Source organism: Chrysemys picta, chromosome 7 (assembly GCF_011386835.1).
Source record: "Chrysemys picta bellii isolate R12L10 chromosome 7, ASM1138683v2, whole genome shotgun sequence".
In the NCBI taxonomy this organism is placed as follows: Eukaryota; Metazoa; Chordata; order Testudines; family Emydidae; genus Chrysemys; species Chrysemys picta.
Genome location: NC_088797.1, coordinates 129,088,477 through 129,108,294, shown reverse-complemented (window position 1 = coordinate 129,108,294; position 19,818 = coordinate 129,088,477). Strand labels below are relative to the sequence as shown.

Sequence of the window (19,818 nt, the reverse complement as noted above, 5' to 3'; positions counted from 1 at the left end):
GCCATCCGGGGGGGCTGCGTCGCAGCCAGAGAGCCCCCGCGGGCATTGTGCCCTGCCAGGTGCACGGGGGAGCTGTGCCGTGGGGAGGGCAAGGCCTGAGCTCAGGGGACAAGTCTGCGGCCGAGCCAGACGTGGGGAACACGAGCTGTCTGAGCCGTGTCGGCTGTGCCCCCGGGGGCAGGGGAGGGCGGCTGGCTGCCTGGCGCGGGGGATTCTGCCGGGCCTGGAGCGCGGGGCGTCCGACAGAGAAAGGCTTTGTGCTGCCAGGACAATAGAGCAACGGCCAGTCGCAGCCAGGGAGGCAGAGGGGGAAGGGGCAGCTGTGGGGGTGGGGGGGGGCGTGCAGAGATGCCTTGGCTCTGGAGGTCTCCCACGCGGGGGGCAGCCTGGGGCAGCTGGCAGAGCTTGGGCAGCAGGAGGCAGGTTGCCCCCCAGCCCTTGCAACTGAAGTGTTGTCCCCAGGGGAGAGAGCTTGCTGTAGCAACGGTGACCAGGGAGGGTTTGGTCTCTCCCCATTGGCAGCGGGACATTTAAACGCAGGGCTGGCGACAGGAGCTGAGCTGAGGGAGGAGCGAGGTGGGGACGGGCAGAGGCACACAGAGGGGGCAGAGCGGCCCCAGGCCATCGGAGCTCGAGGCACACAGAGGGGGCAGAGCGGCCCCAGGCCATCGGAGCTCTAGGCAGGACAGCGTCCCCGACTGTCCAGGGCAGGGGACCAGCTGCTTGGGGGTGTCTTTAGCTCCCTAGGGACGAGCTCCTGGGCAGCGGGGTGGTTCCCGGCCCTGGCAGCAGACCCCACGGCAAGGCCCGTCCGTGATGGCCAGCCCCAAGGGAGCCAGCCCCCACCCAGGGAACCGGGCCATCCGCCCACCTGCCGGGCTCATCTTCACCCCTGAGCTGGGGCCGTCACCCGTCGGCAACTTGTGCACGAACATGGGACATCTCAGCTGTGTGGAGAGGTACCTGCCCCCCATTCCTGGTCTGGGAAGGAGACGGGTGGGCAGGGGACGGAGGTGCGATGGGGTGGGTTGGGGATGGGCCCTGAGGTATTTGGCTAAACATTACTCTGCAGTGACCCCTTTTGGCCAGGTTAGGAACGGCCTCGGTGAGCTCTGGCAGAGACTGGGCCAGTCCACCCATTCACCCCGTGGGGAGCTCCGGCAGGGCGGGTGCTGGGGGAGATCTACGGACGGGGGGGTGACAGGAACCCTGCCCCCATGTGCGTGGGATGGGCCCAGCCTGGTAGCAGGATGAGAAGGGTGATGGTGAGTGAAGAAGGTAATAGTGGGTGTCAGGGTGATGGCGGGTGAGGAGGGTGATGGCGGGTGGAAGGGTGACGATGGGTGTCAGGGTGATAGCAGGCGAGGAGGATGACAGCAGGTTATGGTGACGATGGGTGGCAGGGTGATGGCAGGTGAGGAGGATGACAGTGGGTGAGAGAGTAATGGCGAGCGAGGAGGAGGATGGCGGGTGACAGCAGGTGAGGAGGGTGACGGCAGGCAAGGAGGGTGACGGCGGGTGAGGAGGAGGATGGCGGATGACAGCAGGCGAGGAGGGTGACAGCGGGTGGCAGGGTGACAGTGGGTGGCAGGGTGACGGCGGGTGGCAGGGTGATGGTGGGCGAGGAGGGTGACGGCGGGTGGCAGGGTGACAGCGGGTGGCAGGGTGATGGCGGGTGAGGAGGGTGACGGCGAGTGGCAGGGTGACGGCGGACGAGGAGGGTGACGGCGGGTGGCAGGGTGACGGCGGACAAGGAGGGTGATGGCGGGTGGCAGGGTGGTCACGGGCTGCTCTCTCCCGCAGCATCACCCCAAGGAGAAGGCTGAGGCTGTCCCCAGACGCCCTGACTCCGAGCCCCTCTGGCTCCCAGCTGTTGGCTCCCGCGGGAACGCCCACAGGTCAGCACCAGCCCCTCTGCACAGCCCCCGCCCCCCGGCCAGCGCCCCACTGACCCACTCTCTCTGTCCCAGGTGGCGCGCTGGAGCCCTCGCTCAGCCCCCAGGCCTGCAGCAGCAGCAGCAGCGAGGGCAGGTACCTGGAGGGGTGGGAGCAGGGAACAGGCAGCGTCGCTGTCTGGGGGCGTCCCAGGCAGGCTGGGGGGCAGAGCAGAGGCCCCGCTGTGTCTGTCCCAGGGGAGGGTTATTATGGGTCACCTGCAGCAAGCCAGCGCCTGGGGCTGAGACCCTGTTGGAGCAGTGGCCGGGGGGGGGGTGTCCCCACGGGGGCCCCAGCCCCTGCTGCCCATGGGTCCCCCTGCAGTACGTGCCAGGCCGCTCGCACTCCCAGCACCCGCTGCTCAGGGGCTGCCCGGCCTCTGCCAGCCCTGGGGGGCTGCTCCGCTGCCTCACGGTGCCACTGCTCCCCCCATGCAGGTCAGCCTGCGCCAGCCTGGCTCTTCCCTGCCCCACGGGGAGCTCTGCTGCCAGCCTGCCGCACCGACCAGCCTCTGTGCCACACCCGTCCATGCGCCCCCCACGCCCACAGATCCTCTGCACCAGCCCGCCCCCCCCGAGCGATTTTACTGTATGTACTGGGGTGCTAGCCCCCCCACAGTGTGCCCCATAGCCCCCCACTGCTCCCCAGAGCCCCCCACCTGTTCCTCCTAGCCCCCCCATAGTGCTCCCCATAGTCCCCACAGTGCACCCCATAGCCCTCCCCACTGCTCCCCAGAGCCCCCTGGCACACGCAGTGCTCCCCCTAGCTCCATTGGCACACGCAGTGCACCCCATAGCCCCCACACACACACTGTCTGTGTGCCTGGCCGGGAGGCTGCTGCCCACTGGGGCCGCTCTGACCCCCTGGCTCTGGTTTCTCTTCTCAGCTGCAGTCAGATGCCCTCGCGTTGCAGCCTGCCCCGCTCCGTGAGTACCCGGGCTGTGTCCGAGGGGCGGGGAAGGGACCGTGCAGGGCATGGGCAGGGCCTGTGGGCCGCTGTCCTATCCCCCACCCCTGGGCTCGAGGGCACGAACACGGCCATTCTGCAGCCCCAGTACCCTGCCCTGGCACTGCCGGGCACACTCTGCACCCCACTGGGTCGGGCCCTTCCACGTCCCCAGACGTGCCCCTGTGGGCCGGCCGGTGCCTGCTCGTTCCCAGCCCCGAGGGGCGGGCACCGGGCCCCTTCAGAGCCTGCCTGGTGGGGAAGGAACCAGCCTTTCACCCCCCCCCCCCATCTGGCTCTTCTAGGCCAGGGCTCACTAAGGACTCGGGGGGTGAGGTGGGGGCGGCGTGATGGGCAGTACTGAAGCACGGGTGAGGCTGGCATCGCTGGCATGGATTTATACAGCCCTGCCTGGCACCGGTCCCAGCGCACCCGAGTTACAGCGAGACAGCGGCATGCACAAAGCCACAGGGCTGCGGCATCGGGCTAAGAACAGGGGCAGGATGGACGGGGTCTCTGCAGGCCTGGCCCCTCTGCCCCATGACTGCTCCCTGCCTGGTACCCCGCCACACGCACCCCGCCCTGCACCCGCTCCATGCTCGGCCCAGCTCTGCACCCGCTCTGCCTGGCCTCATCCTGCACCCACTTCGTGCCTGGCCTCATCCTGCACCCACTTCGTGCCCGGCCCCGCCCAGCACCCGCTCTGCTCCATGCCCCGCCCTGTCCTGCTTTGCACCCGCTCCGTGCCCGGCCCCGCCCTGCACCCGCTCCGTGTCCAGCCCTGCCCTGCCCCCGCTCTGTACCCTGCCCTGCCCTGCATCCGCCCGGTCCCGCCCTGCACCTGCTCTGCCCTGTCCTGCTTTGCACCCGCTCCGTGCCCAGCCCTGCCCTGCCCCCGCTCTGTGCCTGGCCCCGCCCTGCCCGGCCCTGCCCCGCTCCGTGCCCAGCCCCACCCTGCCCCGCTCCAGACCCGGCCCCACCCTGCCCCGCTCCGTGCCCGGCCCCGCCCTGCCCCGCTCCAGGCTCGGCCCCACCCTGCCCTGCTCCACCCGCTTCCTGCTCTGACACCAGCACGTTTTCCTTCCCCACTCACCCCCTGTCCTGGGCAGCCTTGTCATGGCTCCCTCCCTTCTGCCCTCCCCCCAGAGCAAGCGCCTGCGAGGAGCCCGCCAGGGACCAGGGGAAGGAAGTGCCAAGGGGAGTGGGGGCAGTGCTGTCTGATCTGCCCACGGGGATATTTGGGGAGCACGGCCGTGTGCTGGGGACAGACTGAGCTGGGAGGCTGGGGCGTTTGGGGTCACCCCCTGCCCTGCAGCTCTGGGTGCCTGCACTGCCACGCCGCGGGGGCTCACAGCCCGGCACCAGCACACCAGTTACTGTTCACAGGGTGACCCCCACGCCCCACAGTCCCGAATCGCCCCCAAACCGTCTGCCCTCTCCTGGGCCCCTCACAGCCTGTGGGGTTTGCTGCCCCCAACAGCAGCTGGTCGATTTCCCCGGGGTTTGACTCTTCCAGGCACAGCGCTGGGCTGGGGATTCGTAAAGGTCAAACCTCGGAGGTCTGAGTGCCACCAAGGCAGCCGAGGCTGCGCCCAAACATGAGCACCCACCCGTGCCCCCCTGTGGGAGCCTTACCAGGGGCTGGAGCTGCCCGGGGAGCAGGGACGTCCGGCGCTTGCAGACAGGGCCCCACCTGGGTCAGGCAGGGCTCAGGCACCGAGAGACGGAGCCGGTCGCTGTGCCCTGCTTGCGCGTGGGCTCACGGCAAGTCCCGCGCCAGGCTGGCCAGGGGCAGGGGGAGGCATGGCCAGAGGGAAGCCAGACGGCGTGACGCTGCCGGTGCTGGTTTTGCCTCTCTCCCCTGTCCCTGTGTCTCTGACACTCCGGCTTCCCCTCGTCCCCTCTCCCAGGGCAGCTCTGGCCTCTCTCCTGCTCCAGCCCCTGGGACGGACGGCGAGATCCTGACTGGGGATTTTTCCAGGGTGAGTGGATCGTACCCGTCCCGTGAGCTCGCCGCCCCCCAGCCCAATCGCTCCGCAAGGGCCCATCACCCTGGGCAGTGACCGAAATCCTCGCTCCCCTGCCCAGAGCCCAGGCCCCATGCCCCGGCCTCTCTCCTGGGGCCAGCAAGGCTGTGCTGCTCTCAGTGGTTTGAGCATTGGCCTGATAAACTCAGGGTTGTGAGTTCAGTCCTTGAGGGGGCCACTTAGGGATCTGGGGCAAAATCAGTACTTGGTCCTGCTAGTGAAGGCAGGGGGCTGGACTCAATGACCTTTCAAGGTCCCTTCCAGTTCTAGGAGATAGGATATCTCCATTTATTTATTTAATTTATTAGCCAGGCTGGCCTCGTCTGCTAGCACCCCCAGCCCTTCCCGCCACAGGCCCCGCGGGGGCGCAGAGCATCCGCCCGTCCTCCCCGTCCCAGGAGGGTGCCAGCTGCCCCTCCAGTGCCATACATGGAACATGCCTGCCCCAGGGGCCAGTCTGTGACTAAGGTGAACACCTCACCTCTCGGCTCCAAGGAAGGTAGAACGTGTGTGCGTGTGGGGAAAGGAGACATCCTGCTCCAAGGAGGGCAGAATATGTGGGGGAGGGAGGGCATCCCACTCCAGGGAGCACAGGGCGTGTGTGTGGTGGCAGACAGGGGATACATATGTCCCTCCCTAGGGAGAGCAGGGATATCCCTTCAGCTCTGTTTTTGTGCCAATGCCTGTCTCTGTTGGTGCCCCCAGCCCTGCTCTCTGCCACTGGAGGATGGCCAGCACCGGGATCTGCGTTACGTCAGCCCCACCACAGTAAGTGTGAAATGCGCCCACTGCTGCGTAACAGCGCGCACGGACCCCATGCTTGTAAAACAACTCTTATTAAGAACCGCAGCGCGATGCAGCAGCCGCAACTGACATTCCAGCCATGTGCACACAGACCGATGGCTGTCTGGGTGTGCCGGCTGTCCAGCTCTGCTCCGCTGCTGTCTCGGTTTGCTCTCCACCACTGTCCTCCGTCTGCAGCTACGCACGCGCCCAGCGTCCCGGAGCAGCTTGTAGCATTGCCCTTTGCCTCTGCTGTGTGTGGCTACTGACGGCTGGACCCCACTCTGCTCCCCTGTACGTAGGGGACTCGGCTCCTTGGCTCCTCTGTCACAGCGGCTGCGCTGCCTGCCTGCGTGGCGTTGTCTGAACTGCTTCCCTCCTGCGCACTGTCCCTCCACTGGGCTACAGCAGCCGGCCCGTCCCGGGAAGCAAGTCCAGCTCTCTGACCCCTTCGCTTTGCTGGGGTCCCTGGGAGTGACACTGCTGTGATCCAGCATTGCCCTCCCTGTCTGCTCGGCCTTCGCCATCGCTCCCCGGGCTGCGGGCACTGCCAGGGCTCCTTCCCATTGCTGGGTGGGTACCTGCTTTGGATTCTGCTGCAGTGAGCTGCAGCCCGGACGCAGGGCTGGTGGAACCTATTAGGTGACCTAGGCGGTCGCCTAGGGCACTAGCATTTGGGGGGCGGCATTTTCTTCGTCATCGGCATTTAGGCGGAGGGAGCTGGGGCAGGGGGGCGTGGGGAGGGCCGCCTGCAGCATGTTGGGGGGAGGGGCGGCACGCAGGAGAACTCCCCGCCCCAGCTCACCTCTGCTCCGCCTCCTCCCCTGAGCACGCCGCCCCGCTCTGCTTCTCTCCCTCCCAGGCTTGCGACGCCAAACAGCTGATTGGCACCACAAGCCTGGGAGGTGGGAGAAGTGGAGCGGCGACGACGTGCTCGGGGAGGAGGCGGAGCAGAGGTGAGCTGGGGCGGGGAGCTGCCACACGGCTCCCCGGGCGGGGGGGGGAGCTGCCGCAGGGGGGGGCGCTTCAGGGCGGGAGGGGGGCGGGGAGCTGCTGCACGGCTCCCCGGGCGTGGGGGGGGAGCTGCCGCGGGAGAGGGGGAGCGCTTCAGGGCGGGAGGGGGGCGGGGAGCTGCTGCACGGCTCCCCGGGCGGGGGGGGGAGCTGCCGCAGGTGAGGAGGGGGCGCTTCAGGGCAGGAGGGGGGAGGGGAGCTGCTGCACGGCCCGGGCGGGAGGAGGGCGCAGAGTGGAAGTTTCGCCTCTGGCGCGAAACATCCTTGCACCGGCCCTGCCAGGACGCCAGACCTTACAAAATGTACCTTCAGCGTCCTGATCACAATTCTCACCGCACATCCTCCAGCTTGCCCACCACCCACCTCCACTGGGCCGCGTAGTTCCTGGCATTAGCAGAGGGCAGGTCTGGTCCCACCTTTCCCCAGGCTGGGGTTAGGATCTCCTGTGGCTGCAGTCTCGCTGTATTCTTTGCGCAGCTCACACAGTTCCATGTCCTGATCTCATTCATGCCTGGCCAGCAGGTCCGCTCCCCAGCTTGTCTCCGGCAGGCCTCAGGTCTTACAGTGTCAGCTCCTAAATCGCTGGGATTACTGCCCAGTCCCCTTGAAACAACCCCCGTCTTCTGCACCCAGCTCATCCCTCCCCTGGCAGTCGGGGGAGCCTGCGCCTTGCAGCCTGGCCAGCCCTGGAGCCTGAATCGTTTCACTGCCCCCAGCCTGGCTGGACGGCCGGGAGCCCCCCGGGGAGAGACTGCCCCACACAGCATCTGTGTGAGCTCTGCCTGCTCTGCAGACCGGCCGCCAGCAGCGCCGTTCCTTGCCCTCACCTAGCACTGCTGCCTCGATAACACGCGTTGCAGGCGCATGGGAGCACCCAGCCGCAGCGTGGGCTCGGTCTGCACGTGCAGCTGGTGATCAAAGGGAACTGCTGGAACCAGGCGCCCTGTCACAGAGTGTGGGGGAGACAAGGCCCTGCACCCCCGGGTTCCTGCGATTCACCGTGACTCTCAGCCAGCCAGTAAAGCAGAAGGTTTATTTAGACGACAGGAACACAGCCCAGGACAGGTCTTGCAGGCACAGACAACAGGACCCCCTTAGTTAGGTCCCTCTTGGGGGGGGCAGGGAGGCCAGAGCCCATCTGGGCTCCCCTTCATTTTCCCAGCCAGCTCCAAACTGAAACTCTGCAGCCCCCCCTCCTCTGCCTTTGTCTCTTTCCGGGGCCAGGAGGTCACCTGATCTCTTTGTTCTCCGACACCTTCAGTTGGCACCTTTGTAGAGGAAGGGCCCAGGCCATCAGTTGCCAGGAGACAGAGTGTCGGTCATTCTCTGTGCAGACAGTATCACAGGGGCCCTCTTGGGCTCTGCAATAATCACACATCCTGATCCCTTCCACCTAGATACCTAAGAATAGCATAGGGGAAACTGAGGCACCCACACAGTATTCAGGGAAAACATTAAGAACAGTCCCACTTCGTCACACTGAGCACATCCCCTTCCTGTGCCCGGCAGGGCTTGGCACCAGTGCTGCCCCTAGCCCTCCTCCTGAGTCCCCCCTGCAGTGCCAGTGGCTCGGCAGGGCTGCGCACGAGGGGCTGTGATTTTCATCACTCTTTCCAGTGCCCATGCCCGCGCCGCACCGCTGTGCTAGCTGTCTGCAGGGCGTCTGATGGGCAGGAGCAGAATCTGCACAGGCACATCGCTGGACTCCTTCCACCGCCTTTGCCCCAGGCATTTTCCTGCTGGCTCCGTTTTGCAGGGGCTGGCTGGAATCCCTCAGAGATGAGCAGGTCTCCGGTGTAGGGCACCTCAGTTCCCTTCGGCTCACTGGAAATCTGTTTCCACGCCCCCTGCACTGCTGCCCATGTCTGTGTTCTGCCCTCGTTTTGATCCTTTCCCGGACTGTTCAGCTGGCCTTGCTCTTTGGAGGCATTTCTCTAGGGCTAGAGCCGTTTCCCTGTACACTGGAATCACGTGTCCTCTCACTGATTAGGGAACCTGTTACGTCTTCACAGCTCCATGCGCATGCCTGAGCTCTCAGCTCCATGCTGCAAGAGCACGGCTCCGGCTCCCTCTCCCGGCTCATTCTGTTCGGGGCCCCCAGACCCAAACGCCTCGATCTGCCATTCCAGTGTTTCATGCGTTGTTCCTGGCAACAGGGTCTCCCGCGCCTCGCCTCGCCTCCTTTCCCCCCAGTAGGATACTACAAAATCTTCCCCTTTGCTGCATCATCTCCATCCCCGCCGGCCAGTTCTCCATACAGACTCATTTCTGACCCCTACGGCTGCCATGCCTGGGCAGAGGGTTTGCTGGCAATCCAGCTCTCTCCGTGCTCTGCGTCCTTCCGAGCTGCCTGTTCGCTCTGCTTCTAGCGGCTGCATCGTGGGCCTGTTAATCGTCCCCGGTTCCGTGCTGTGTGTCTCACTAGCCTGACGCTGCCACCCCGTGTGCTGGGGAGTGACAGGAAAGGACTAAAACTAAAGCAGCCCAGGCGCCATTATTTGCAGAGGAGCTGTCCCGGCAGCCAGCATTCCAGCCACGTGCCCACAGACTGACTGCCTGGTGCTTCCCCCATCTCTGACCCCAGTCAGGAACTTCACAGGGTGAGGGAAACAGCACTAGCCCTAAAGCTGCTCTGTGTCCATGCCCCTGCTCCTGCCCAGGCCCTCTGCTGCCTGCCTCCCTGCCACCCACAGAAAGACGCAGCACAAAGCCACACGCCTGACGGGCAGCAGAGCCAGAGGGGATCTGGATCGGCAGGGACTGTGGTGCGTTGGTGCAGATGGGACTGAGCACTGTGTGGGGGGTGCGGGTCAGGATTGGGGGCATCGGACCAGCTACGTGTGGGGACCTTATGCCTTGGTGGAAACATGGACTCGCTGCCGCGTGGCTGGGCATGGCACAGCAGCTCTCCTCATCTCGCGCCCCTGCTGACGGCTGATCTCAGCCCAGCAGTTCTGCCTCTTCTCGTGACTCAGCCCTCCAGCCAGATCATGCTTAGTCCCCCCTTTCCGGGGAACTACGTCCAACAACCGTCTGGTCGGCCGCCCCCCGTCGGGCCCAAAACCTCCCACCAGGCCACAGCCCCTTCTTGGGGGCTTCTCGCTGCCTTCCCCAGAGCAGGTAGGGGAGCCCAGGCCTGGCCTCTGTCCTGGGTTCCAGCCCAGGGACCCTAGGACAGGCAGTCCAGGGTCACTCCACCAGACTCCCGGCTGTTGCCTCTGTGGTCTTCTGCCTACCCAGCCGGCCAGCAGCCCTCTCTAGGTTCACCCTTCTCTGCCCTCTTCGGTCCCCCTCGCCTGTTCCTCCACTGAACCCCTCCCAGGGTCTCGCTCTGCAAGCCCAGAGCCTGCCCTTTCACCAGGGCTCCCCACCCCAAGGGCTGCTCGGGGTCTCTCCTGGCCTCTTGCCAGACACTGCTCTCCTCAGGCGAGGGTCCCAGGGCAGCTCTGCCCCAGGGCTTCCTCCCTGACCCTCCTCCTCTCTCCAGCCTTGCCCTGCAAGGGACCGCCGAGTGCGTCCCTCGCTCCCTGCAGCCCCCGTCTGCTGACCCCCCGCCGGGAGGTACCCCACACGCCAGGCTCCAGGGGACCAGGGGTTAACTGGCCTCTCCTGCTCCAGTTAACTCTTTCAGAGCCAGGATGGAGTACACCCCTCGCACCCTGGCCATGGGACGCTGCACCCTCAGCACGTTGGGCCCAATGCCTGACACGAGGGGCCCTGGCAGGTGGGGGGAGGAGGAGCCCAGAGCTGCCATGACGCAGCCTCTCGGGAGCTCATCCCCCTCCCCATTTCAACTCCCCCAGGTGGCTTCCCTGCTGTGCGGCCAGTTGGCTGGGGTGGTGGAGGAGTACGTGGTGGTGGACTGTCGCTATCCCTATGAATACGCGGGGGGACACATAAAGGTAAGAGCCTGGCTCAACCGGTCCTGCCCCCAGCAACTTCCCGCACGCAACAGGCTGCCTGCCGTGCAGAGACAGCTCCCGCCAGGTGTCACAGAGAGCGGGGCAGGACTGGCTGTGGGGGGAGCTCCCGGCTACTCCAGCCCCGGCCTGTTCCAGCAGGGGGCGCTGTGGAGAGGGGGGCAGGACTGGCTGGGGGGAGCTCCCAGCTACTCCAGTCATGGCCTCTCCCAGCAGGGGGCGCTGTGGGGAGCAGGGCGGGGCGCTGGCTGTGGGGATCATGAAATTATTAAAATCCTATAAGCATCATGCAGGATCCTGGGCTGCTCAGTGGTTTTGCCTGGGGAGAAGGGGGCGGGGGCCATGGCACTTTGCCAGCTCCCAGTTGACCCCATCTATGGGATGCTCCCCCAGCCCTGAAGGCGGGAAGGAGCACTGAGCCCTGGTCCTGCCTGTGCTGCCCCCCACCCGCTGCACCCCTCTGACCTCCTTGCTCTCGCGCAGGGCGCCCTGAATCTGTACCGAGAAGAGCAGCTGGCGAGGTGGTTCCTGCCGGATCCCTTGGGCACGACCCCGTGCCCCCGCAGCAGTGTCCTGATCTTCCACTGCGAGTTCTCCTCTGAGAGAGGCCCCCGATTGTAGGTGCCTTGGGGGCCCGCCCAGCTCCCCCCACTCTCTCCCTGCTCATCCCCCTGCCAAGGTCTCTGTGATAGGGAGGAGCTGCAGAGTTGGGGACACTGGAATGCCTACCCGGCTGAGATCAACATAAGAACATAAGAACGGCCGTACTGGGTCAGACTAAAGGTCCATCTAGCCCAGTATCCTGTCTACTGACAGTGGCCAATGCCAGGTGACCCAGAGGGAGTGGACCAACAGGGCGCGCCTGGCTCCCATCCCAGCACTGCTGCCCAGCCGGGGCACCTCGCTGCTCCACTCCCAGGGCAGCAGTGGCAACCTGTGGTTGCAGGTGCCCCCCAAGGCTCTATGTCCTATTGGGGTGAGGCCAATGCCTGGCTCTGGTGGCTGGGGCTGGCCAGTCTTGCTGGCTCCAGGCTCCATTAACCCCACAGTGCCTCCCACAGCTGCCCCCTGCCACACTTCCTTCCTGCCCTCACAAGCTCACTTCGGCCAATCAGACTCACCCACTCTGCACCGTCCTGTGGCCCCTGTGGGTGCAGGGGGGTCCCTAGAATGACAGTGGGAAGGGGCTCAGTGGTGAAATCCCTCTATCATTGGGCAGGTGCCGCAGCCTGAGGAGAATGGACCGTGATGCCAATCGGTACCCGGAGCTCTGGTACCCAGAGCTGTATGTGCTACGTGGCGGCTACAAGGAGTTTTACCAGCACTTCCAGGTACCTAGGGGGCTATTGCAGGGGAGGGGGTTGCATAGCCTAGAACAGAACCCAGGAGTCCTGGCTCCCAGCCCCCTGCTCTAACCACTAGTCCCCACTCCCCTCCCAGAGCCAGGGAGAGAATCCAGGAGTCCTGGCTCCCAGCCCCCTGCACTAACCACTAGACCCCACTCCCCTCCCAGAGTCGTGGAGAGAACCCAGGAGTCCTGGCTCCCAGCCCCCTGCTCTAACCACTAGACTCCATTTCCCTCCCCAGGGGACGTGTCACATGCTCTCGCTCTCTCTCTAGGATCTCTGCGAGCCCCAGGGCTATGTCCACATGCGACACAAGGACTTCCGAGCCGAGCTTAGGAACTACCAGCGGAGGAAACAGCCTTGGAGCCTGCGCAGGATCCGCAAGGAGCTTTTCAAGCCCCTGTGCCCAGGGTCTCCCTTCCCATAGCAACCCACAGCCCGTCCCTGACTCACAGCGAGGTACCCACTAGCCCCACTCCTTGCCTCTGAAATAGAGCTGCCCCTTTCCCGTTTGGCAAGTCAGACCTTCCCCTGCTGGCTGCCTCTGGAGCTCCAGCATCCCAGCTTAATTTAAGACTCTAGCCTTTATGGTTGCACAGAAAACCTTCAAAATAGGGCTCTGTGAATGAACCTGATGCAGTGACGTCTTCCTGAGTCTGCAGGCAGCCTGAAATGATAGCTCTGCGAGGTTGGACAGCTCCATTCAGCTCGTTGGATGTTGACTTGATGGCAGCATTGTTCACTTTTCATTTCGGACCCAGACACACAGGTGTGACAATGCGGTTCTGGCGGAACCCAACTGAGAGTGCCAACTCAGGACAAATTGCTTAAACAGGGCAGTTGCAGCCCAAGGCTGGGGTATTTTCCACCTCTAAGGCAAACCAAACCAGCCAGACTAAGGGAACTTCGGTCTCACCCCACTGGCTAACCGCAAGTCTCTCAAGCAATCTCCTTAGACACTCCAGTTTCCCAGTGTAACCACCAGTGCCACTCGTACGGGGACAAATGGTTATGAAAACCAGTACCCAAGTAAAAGAAAAAGGTTCTCCTGATCCCAAAGGACCAAGCCCCAGACCCAGGTCAATATACAAATCAGATCTTTCCCACAAATCACGCTGTTGCCAATCCTTTAGAATCTAAAATCTAAAGGTTTATTTATAAAAGGAAAAAGATAGAGATGAGAGTTAGAATTGGTTAAATGGAATCAATTACATACAGTAATGGCACAGTTCTTGGTTCAGGCTTGCAGCAGCGATGGAATAAACTGCAGGTTCAAATCAAGTCTCTGGAATACATCCCCCGCTGGGATGGGTCCTCAGTCCTTTGTTCAGAGCTTCAGTTTGTAGCAAAGTTCCTCCAGAGGTATGAAGCAGGATTGAAGACCAGATGGAGATGAGGCATCCGCCTTATATAGTCTTTTCCAGGTGTCAGAATACCTCTTTGTTCTTACCATGGAAAATTACAGCAAAATGGAGTCTGGAGTCACATGGGCCAGTCCCTGCATACTTTGCTGAGTTACAAGGCGTATCTGCCTTCTCTCAATGGGTCCATTGTATAGCTGATGGTCCTTAATGGGCCATCAAGCAGGCTAGGCAGAGCTAATCTCAGCTTGTCTGGGATGTCACCCAGAAGCATAGCATAAGTTTGCCATACAGACAGTATAGAGCCAATATTCATAACTTCGACCACAAAACTGATACACACATATAGACAGCATAATCATAACCAGCAAACCATAACCTTGTCCTAGACACCCCATTTGACCCCCTTTATACCAGATTTGGGTGCCACTACAGGACCTTGGTTGCAACAATGATCTATACGGTCCCAGTTTATGTCAATAACGTCACACCCCCAACGCAAAATTGATGCAGGAAGGGATGACACAAACATCACTGACTGCATCCCAAGAGCTCCCCATCCTGGGTTCTGTCTCACTACAGCTAGTATTGGGTTAGAAGCCATACCAGTGTATAACAGAAATGGTTTATCAAAATCATGTTCAACCACATGATTGAACCTCTTTACAAACCCAAGGTAAAACTTAGTTAGAACAATAGTGGATTGGATCTGCTCTGGCAGCATCGTCCCTGTATGTCTCATGTGATCTTTCCAAGAGCTAAAGGAAACCGTTACTTTATCCACACAAGCTCGGGCAAATGTTCGGAACCCAATTAACATCAAATAAATGCAGATATTAATGTTCTTCATAGTACAGGAATCTTGGCATTTAGCCATGAAAGCAATATGGTAGTGTGCCTCAGTCTTCCTTTTCATACAGCACATTAGGTCTGGAATGTCTTTTCCCCTGTGAAAAGTTCCCATATTGTTTACAGGCATCAACTGTGAAACATCAATATAGCAAGGCCTTTTAACATAACGTGTGTTTTCATGTATTCCTTTTAACACATTCAAGGGATCCTCCAAAAGATTAGGCACATTGTACATTTTTACAGTTTGTGGCAATAGCAACACATTCATTACAAAATTTAGCAATAACAACAAGTTTATTGCAAGTGTCCATCTACAATCGTTTTTGACATGCCACACCTTTGGCTCAATACCATCGGAGTTTGGGCATTTTAGGGTTAACCTGTGGCTTCCCTTTGCAAAATTCAGTTTTCTCTTTCCTCCTTGTCCTGCAGGATCAAACCCTGATTTCTCTTGCTTAACAGAATTCACTGGCTGATGGGGTGGGCCCTCTGTGCTAACAGCTATTAGCAAGTCCTTTCCCTCCCAGCCAGACAAGTAATTTGCACTACCCCAGACCAGAGCCAGTCCACCAGTTTTCACATTTGTAACTGCTATCATTTCCAAGGCTGGACTCTGTCTTAAAGAGATACCACACAAATCCAAAGAGTCTGCGGGTGAGAGTTTGCTTGCTCTCCCCCGCATCCTCAAGCATTTAGCCATAAAACTGCTCTGCTCTGACACATCAGTAACCAAATCTGTCCTCAAACCCTGAAGCACAAACTGCTCATTTAAAGAATCAGAAAGGAGACATTCCTGTTCCAACACCATTGTCTCCCCAACAAGTTGGCCCCACCCAGCCACTTGGTTATAGGGCTGCCTCAATTCCTTAACAACTTTTACTTCCTCTGAGACCTTCTCAAAGCTACCCACACTGGATCTTTTAAAAGGAAAGTCAGTGGATCCATTCACAACAGACAATTGTTTGCTGCTAGGAACTGAAACTTCCTTGATTAAATCACTCTCACACCCTTCAGTTGCAGGGAACTGCTTGCACCGAGTACCATGAGGATTCCTTTCTCCAGGAGCTTTTCTAAGCAGCAATTCACCCCTCACAGAAATTCTGCCCTTACCCTCTTCACCTAGGGCTTGCTCTAAAGGAACACTTTCCTGAGCAACAACAGACTTTATCCGGGTCTTACTTACATTCAGGATCACCTTTGGCCCATCAGGCAGATTTCTACACAATCCCCTTTCAGGCGAACCCATAGACTTCCTAGATAAAAGGTTAGAAATAGTTCCCTTCTCTTTGCCACACACAAGCTTAGGAATTTTTTCCTTTTTGCTACAAGTTGTTAAACTGTCGGTAGGTAACACAACCAAATTACCTCTCTGCTCTCCTTGTGCCCTGGCTAGGGTATCACCCTGATCAGACAGAGTTGTTACACCCTTCTCCAACCACACATGAGCAACAGGCAAAATACAAGCACCAGAATCTTGTGATCTCTGGGATTTTGCTAAGACACTAACTGGATGCAACCTAGTTACGGTGCCATTCTCCCCAGCAGATGCAAACTTAGGACCATTCCCTTCCTGGGCTTTAGTTGAATCCAGAACCAACTCTGAGACAACTAAATTACTCTCAACCATCACAGGCCGAAAGGCACCTTCTGTCTGCTCCACAGACAAAAAAGAGTTGGTGACGCATTTCCCTTTACTAGACATACAGCTTGGGATTTCATTTCCCTTGTCCCAGCACACCGGGCTGTTCACAGACAACTGCTTGGAGACTGGGGTAGCTTCCTCCATAGGCAAGTCAATACCCCTGACAGACACAGGCACATTTCCTTCACTGTCACTATTCTCCACACAGGAAACAGGTAAGGTATAGGGACACTCATCTTCCACTCTCCTTGCCTTCCCAAACTGCTGACTAGATAAAGCCATCAGCTCACAAGACTGCCTAGGCTCATCCAAAATCTCCTTGTTCTCCTCTCCCTTCGCTTGATCTAATTCCAGATTTACTTCTGAGACATTAGATAGACATTCAGAAACTTCATTCACAGCCAAACAGCTACTTTCCAAAGACAAACTTTTGGAGAAACCCTCCATAGGCACAACCTTAGGATCAATCCTCTCTTGTGCTTGGTTTGTATTAACTTGACTGACCATAGCTTTAATATCATTTCCAATCATAATATCCTTAGGGATTATGTCTTTTACTCCCACAACCATGGTGCCCTCCAATCCCTTCCATTTCAGGTGGATTTTAGCCAAAGGCACCCTGACAAAATACTTAGATAAGGCTACAACAGTTACATCTTCACCTGGCAAATAATCTTCCTTCCTGACAAGACTTGCTTTAACCAGAGTAATATCTGCTGCGGTGTCCCTCCATGCCATACACCTCACTCCATTCACTTCTGCACTGCTAATAAACTCTGCATTATTTCCCCCATATTTAGCTTTAATGTGAGTTTTAAGGTCAAATTCTTCCGAGACCACAGAAACAGCATTTGCACACAGGGCACCAATGCTGGGCTCTGTGTGGCTTGCCTGTGAGTTTACAACAACAGGGTTAGCATTGGCCGTGGCATTTGGGGTTGCTGGTTTTGGGCTGCCCTTCAGTGTCGGGCAGTCTGGTCTCATGTGGCCCAGGATACCACAGTGATAGCATGTAACCTGTTCTGTCCTGGGATGTGAGTTCCTACCCTCCGGGCCCCCTTGAACTCCTTTAGAAGAGTCAGGTTTATTTTTAAATCCTTCCCTCCTCTTGAACTGGGGAGAATGGTGATCAGTTTTCCCCGGGGTTTTACACCCTTCTCGAGCCCTGTTTTGGGTATGGGCATCCGCAATCTCTGCTGCCCGTAGGACTGACTCAGGGTCCCTGTCACACACAGCTGCTCTCACATTGTCAGGCACAATGTCTAAGAACTGTTCCAAAGTTATTAAATCCAGCAGTTTTTCAAAACTCCCATGCGCCTTGGCTCCCATAACCCACTTTTTAACAAAACCCATCAGCTTATGAGCACATTCTACAAAAGTACAATCCTTAGACATTTTAAACTCTCTAAACTTAACTCTGTAAGATTCAGGAGTAACCTTGAACCGCCTTAACACAGAATCCTTAAACCGCTCATAATCTAAGGCTTCTTGTTCCCCCAAGTCATTGAATACCTCCCTGGCTTTTCCAGTCAGTCTGGTCAGCAGGACAGGCATTCGCTGACCCTCGGGGATCTGGTACAGATTGCAGAGGCGTTCAAAGGTAGACAAAAACACCTCTATATCCTCAGTATCATTGTAAATGGGACACATCCTTTCCCAGTTTTTCTCATGGCGGGGGGGAAGTGGAGTACCAGGTGGGGATGACTTTCTCCGCTCTTCCATTACTTGGAGCTGAAGTCTGGCCGTCTCCTGTTCCATCTTGTGAGTCTCCTGTTCCATCCTGTGAGTCTCCTGCTCAGCAGCGAGCAGCTCTAGACGCCCCTTACGCGCTCTCTCTTCTCTCTCATCAGCCTCCTTCTTTCTTTGATCGGCTTCTTTCTCTCTCTCAGCAGCCTCCTTCTCTAATTCTGCTATTTTTTGCTTCTCCAGCAATCGAAGATCTGCTAGCTTCTGTTCATGCTCAAATTGCAGTTTACTTGTCACCCTTTGCATCCTAATTTTTTCTGCATCTTCTGCAGCCTCAGGTAAGGGCTGTGCTCTTGCCCCCTGATCACTGGCTATTAACAGATTTCTCAGTTCTTGATTTGTAGCTTTCTTTCTAAAACTTATCCTCTTTTCTGAACACAAATTTTCCAGGGCTTTTTTGCCAAGTCCCTCATATGCTCTTTGCTCAGCCATTGCAGCAGCTCTTTAACCAACAAAACTCTCAATTCCAAAATTCAAATTTGGATAGCGTGGGGTTCTGACCCAAAGCTTAATTGACCTGGTTCTGTGGATCCAAGCACGACTACGCCACTGTGACAATGCGGTTCTGGCGGAACCCAACTGAGAGTGCCAACTCAGGACAAATTGCTTAAACAGGGCAGTTGCAGCCCAAGGCTGGGGTATTTTCCACCTCTAAGGCAAACCAAACCAGCCAGACTAAGGGAACTTCGGTCTCACCCCACTGGCTAACCGCAAGTCTCTCAAGCAATCTCCTTAGACACTCCAGTTTCCCAGTGTAACCACCAGTGCCACTCGTACGGGGACAAATGGTTATGAAAACCAGTACCCAAGTAAAAGAAAAAGGTTCTCCTGATCCCAAAGGACCAAGCCCCAGACCCAGGTCAATATACAAATCAGATCTTTCCCACAAATCACGCTGTTGCCAATCCTTTAGAATCTAAAATCTAAAGGTTTATTTATAAAAGGAAAAAGATAGAGATGAGAGTTAGAATTGGTTAAATGGAATCAATTACATACAGTAATGGCACAGTTCTTGGTTCAGGCTTGCAGCAGCGATGGAATAAACTGCAGGTTCAAATCAAGTCTCTGGAATACATCCCCGCTGGGATGGGTCCTCAGTCCTTTGTTCAGAGCTTCAGTTTGTAGCAAAGTTCCTCCAGAGGTATGAAGCAGGATTGAAGACCAGATGGAGATGAGGCATCCGCCTTATATAGTCTTTTCCAGGTGTCAGAATACCTCTTTGTTCTTACCATGGAAAATTACAGCAAAATGGAGTCTGGAGTCACATGGGCCAGTCCCTGCATACTTTGCTGAGTTACAAGGCGTATCTGCCTTCTCTCAATGGGTCCATTGTATAGCTGATGGTCCTTAATGGGCCATCAAGCAGGCTAGGCAGAGCTAATCTCAGCTTGTCTGGGATGTCACCCAGAAGCATAGCATAAGTTTGCCATACAGACAGTATAGAGCCAATATTCATAACTTCGACCACAAAACTGATACACACATATAGACAGCATAATCATAACCAGCAAACCATAACCTTGTCCTAGACACCCCATTTGACCCCCTTTATACCAGATTTGGGTGCCACTACAGGACCTTGGTTGCAACAATGATCTATACGGTCCCAGTTTATGTCAATAACGTCACAACAGGACAGAGGAGGAGCCATCATTTTATGGAGACCTGCGCAATTTGCCTTTATTGGTGTCACATTTTAGTGCCTCGAAAGGGTGGAGTTTGGTCTGTGGGTGGAGCTTGGGTGCACATCACTCCTTCCCCCTCCAACTGACCTCTGCCCCTGTCCCAGGGCAGTGATTGACAGGAGCTTCCCCCCCCAGGGCTGCCCTCAGCCCCCTCCCCTCCTCTCGCTCCCATTCTTGCCAGGCAAATACAATAAAAGTGCAGCAGCATGAGTAAGTCAAACCTGGACTGATGCAGCAGCAGGTTTAAGGCCTGGCTGTGTGGCCACCTTGGTCTCCTCTTGTTCCCTCCTCCTGTTGTCCTGACATTTCCTTTTACTCTCGCCTCCCTCCTTCCCCTCCGCACATGCTCCCTCCCCTCTCCTGCTGAGCCACTCCTGGGAAATCACGCCTCACCAATCTACTAGAATTCTTTGAGGGGGTCAACAAGCATGTGGACAAGGGGGATCCAGTGGATATAGTGTACTTAGATGTTCAGAAAGCCTTTGACAAGGTCCCTCACCAAAGGCTCTTAAACAAAGTAAGCTGTCATGGGATAAGAGGGAAGGTTCTCTCACGGATTGGT

The 19,818-nt window shown here is 58.2% G+C and overlaps 1 protein-coding gene across 1 annotated transcript; it reads left to right on the top strand.

Moving 5' to 3' along the window:
• Nucleotides 1–557: 557 nt before the first annotated feature.
• LOC101943647 (M-phase inducer phosphatase 3-like) lies at nucleotides 558–19,476 on the top strand. The gene is made up of 12 exons (XM_065553633.1): nucleotides 558–636; nucleotides 681–959; nucleotides 1,804–1,934; nucleotides 1,971–2,031; nucleotides 2,822–2,861; nucleotides 4,792–4,863; nucleotides 5,614–5,676; nucleotides 10,508–10,606; nucleotides 11,108–11,241; nucleotides 11,844–11,955; nucleotides 12,245–12,739; nucleotides 19,206–19,476. Exons 2-11 carry the CDS (start codon nucleotides 817–819, stop codon nucleotides 12,395–12,397), a joined length of 1,008 nt encoding a protein of 335 aa, XP_065409705.1. The 5' UTR covers nucleotides 558–636; nucleotides 681–816; the 3' UTR covers nucleotides 12,398–12,739; nucleotides 19,206–19,476.
• The last annotated feature ends 342 nt before the right edge of the window (nucleotides 19,477–19,818 follow it).

Excerpts from the sequence above, each read along its gene's own strand:
- LOC101943647 (XM_065553633.1), top strand. The coding sequence starts at position 817 with ATGGCCAGCCCCAAGGGAGCCAGCCCCCACCCAGGGAACCGGGCCATC. Across the intron at positions 960-1,803 it reads CATCTCAGCTGTGTGGAGAG|CATCACCCCAAGGAGAAGGC; the intron begins GTACCTGCCCCC and ends TCTCTCCCGCAG. Across the intron at positions 2,862-4,791 it reads GTTGCAGCCTGCCCCGCTCC|GGCAGCTCTGGCCTCTCTCC; the intron begins GTGAGTACCCGG and ends CCCCTCTCCCAG.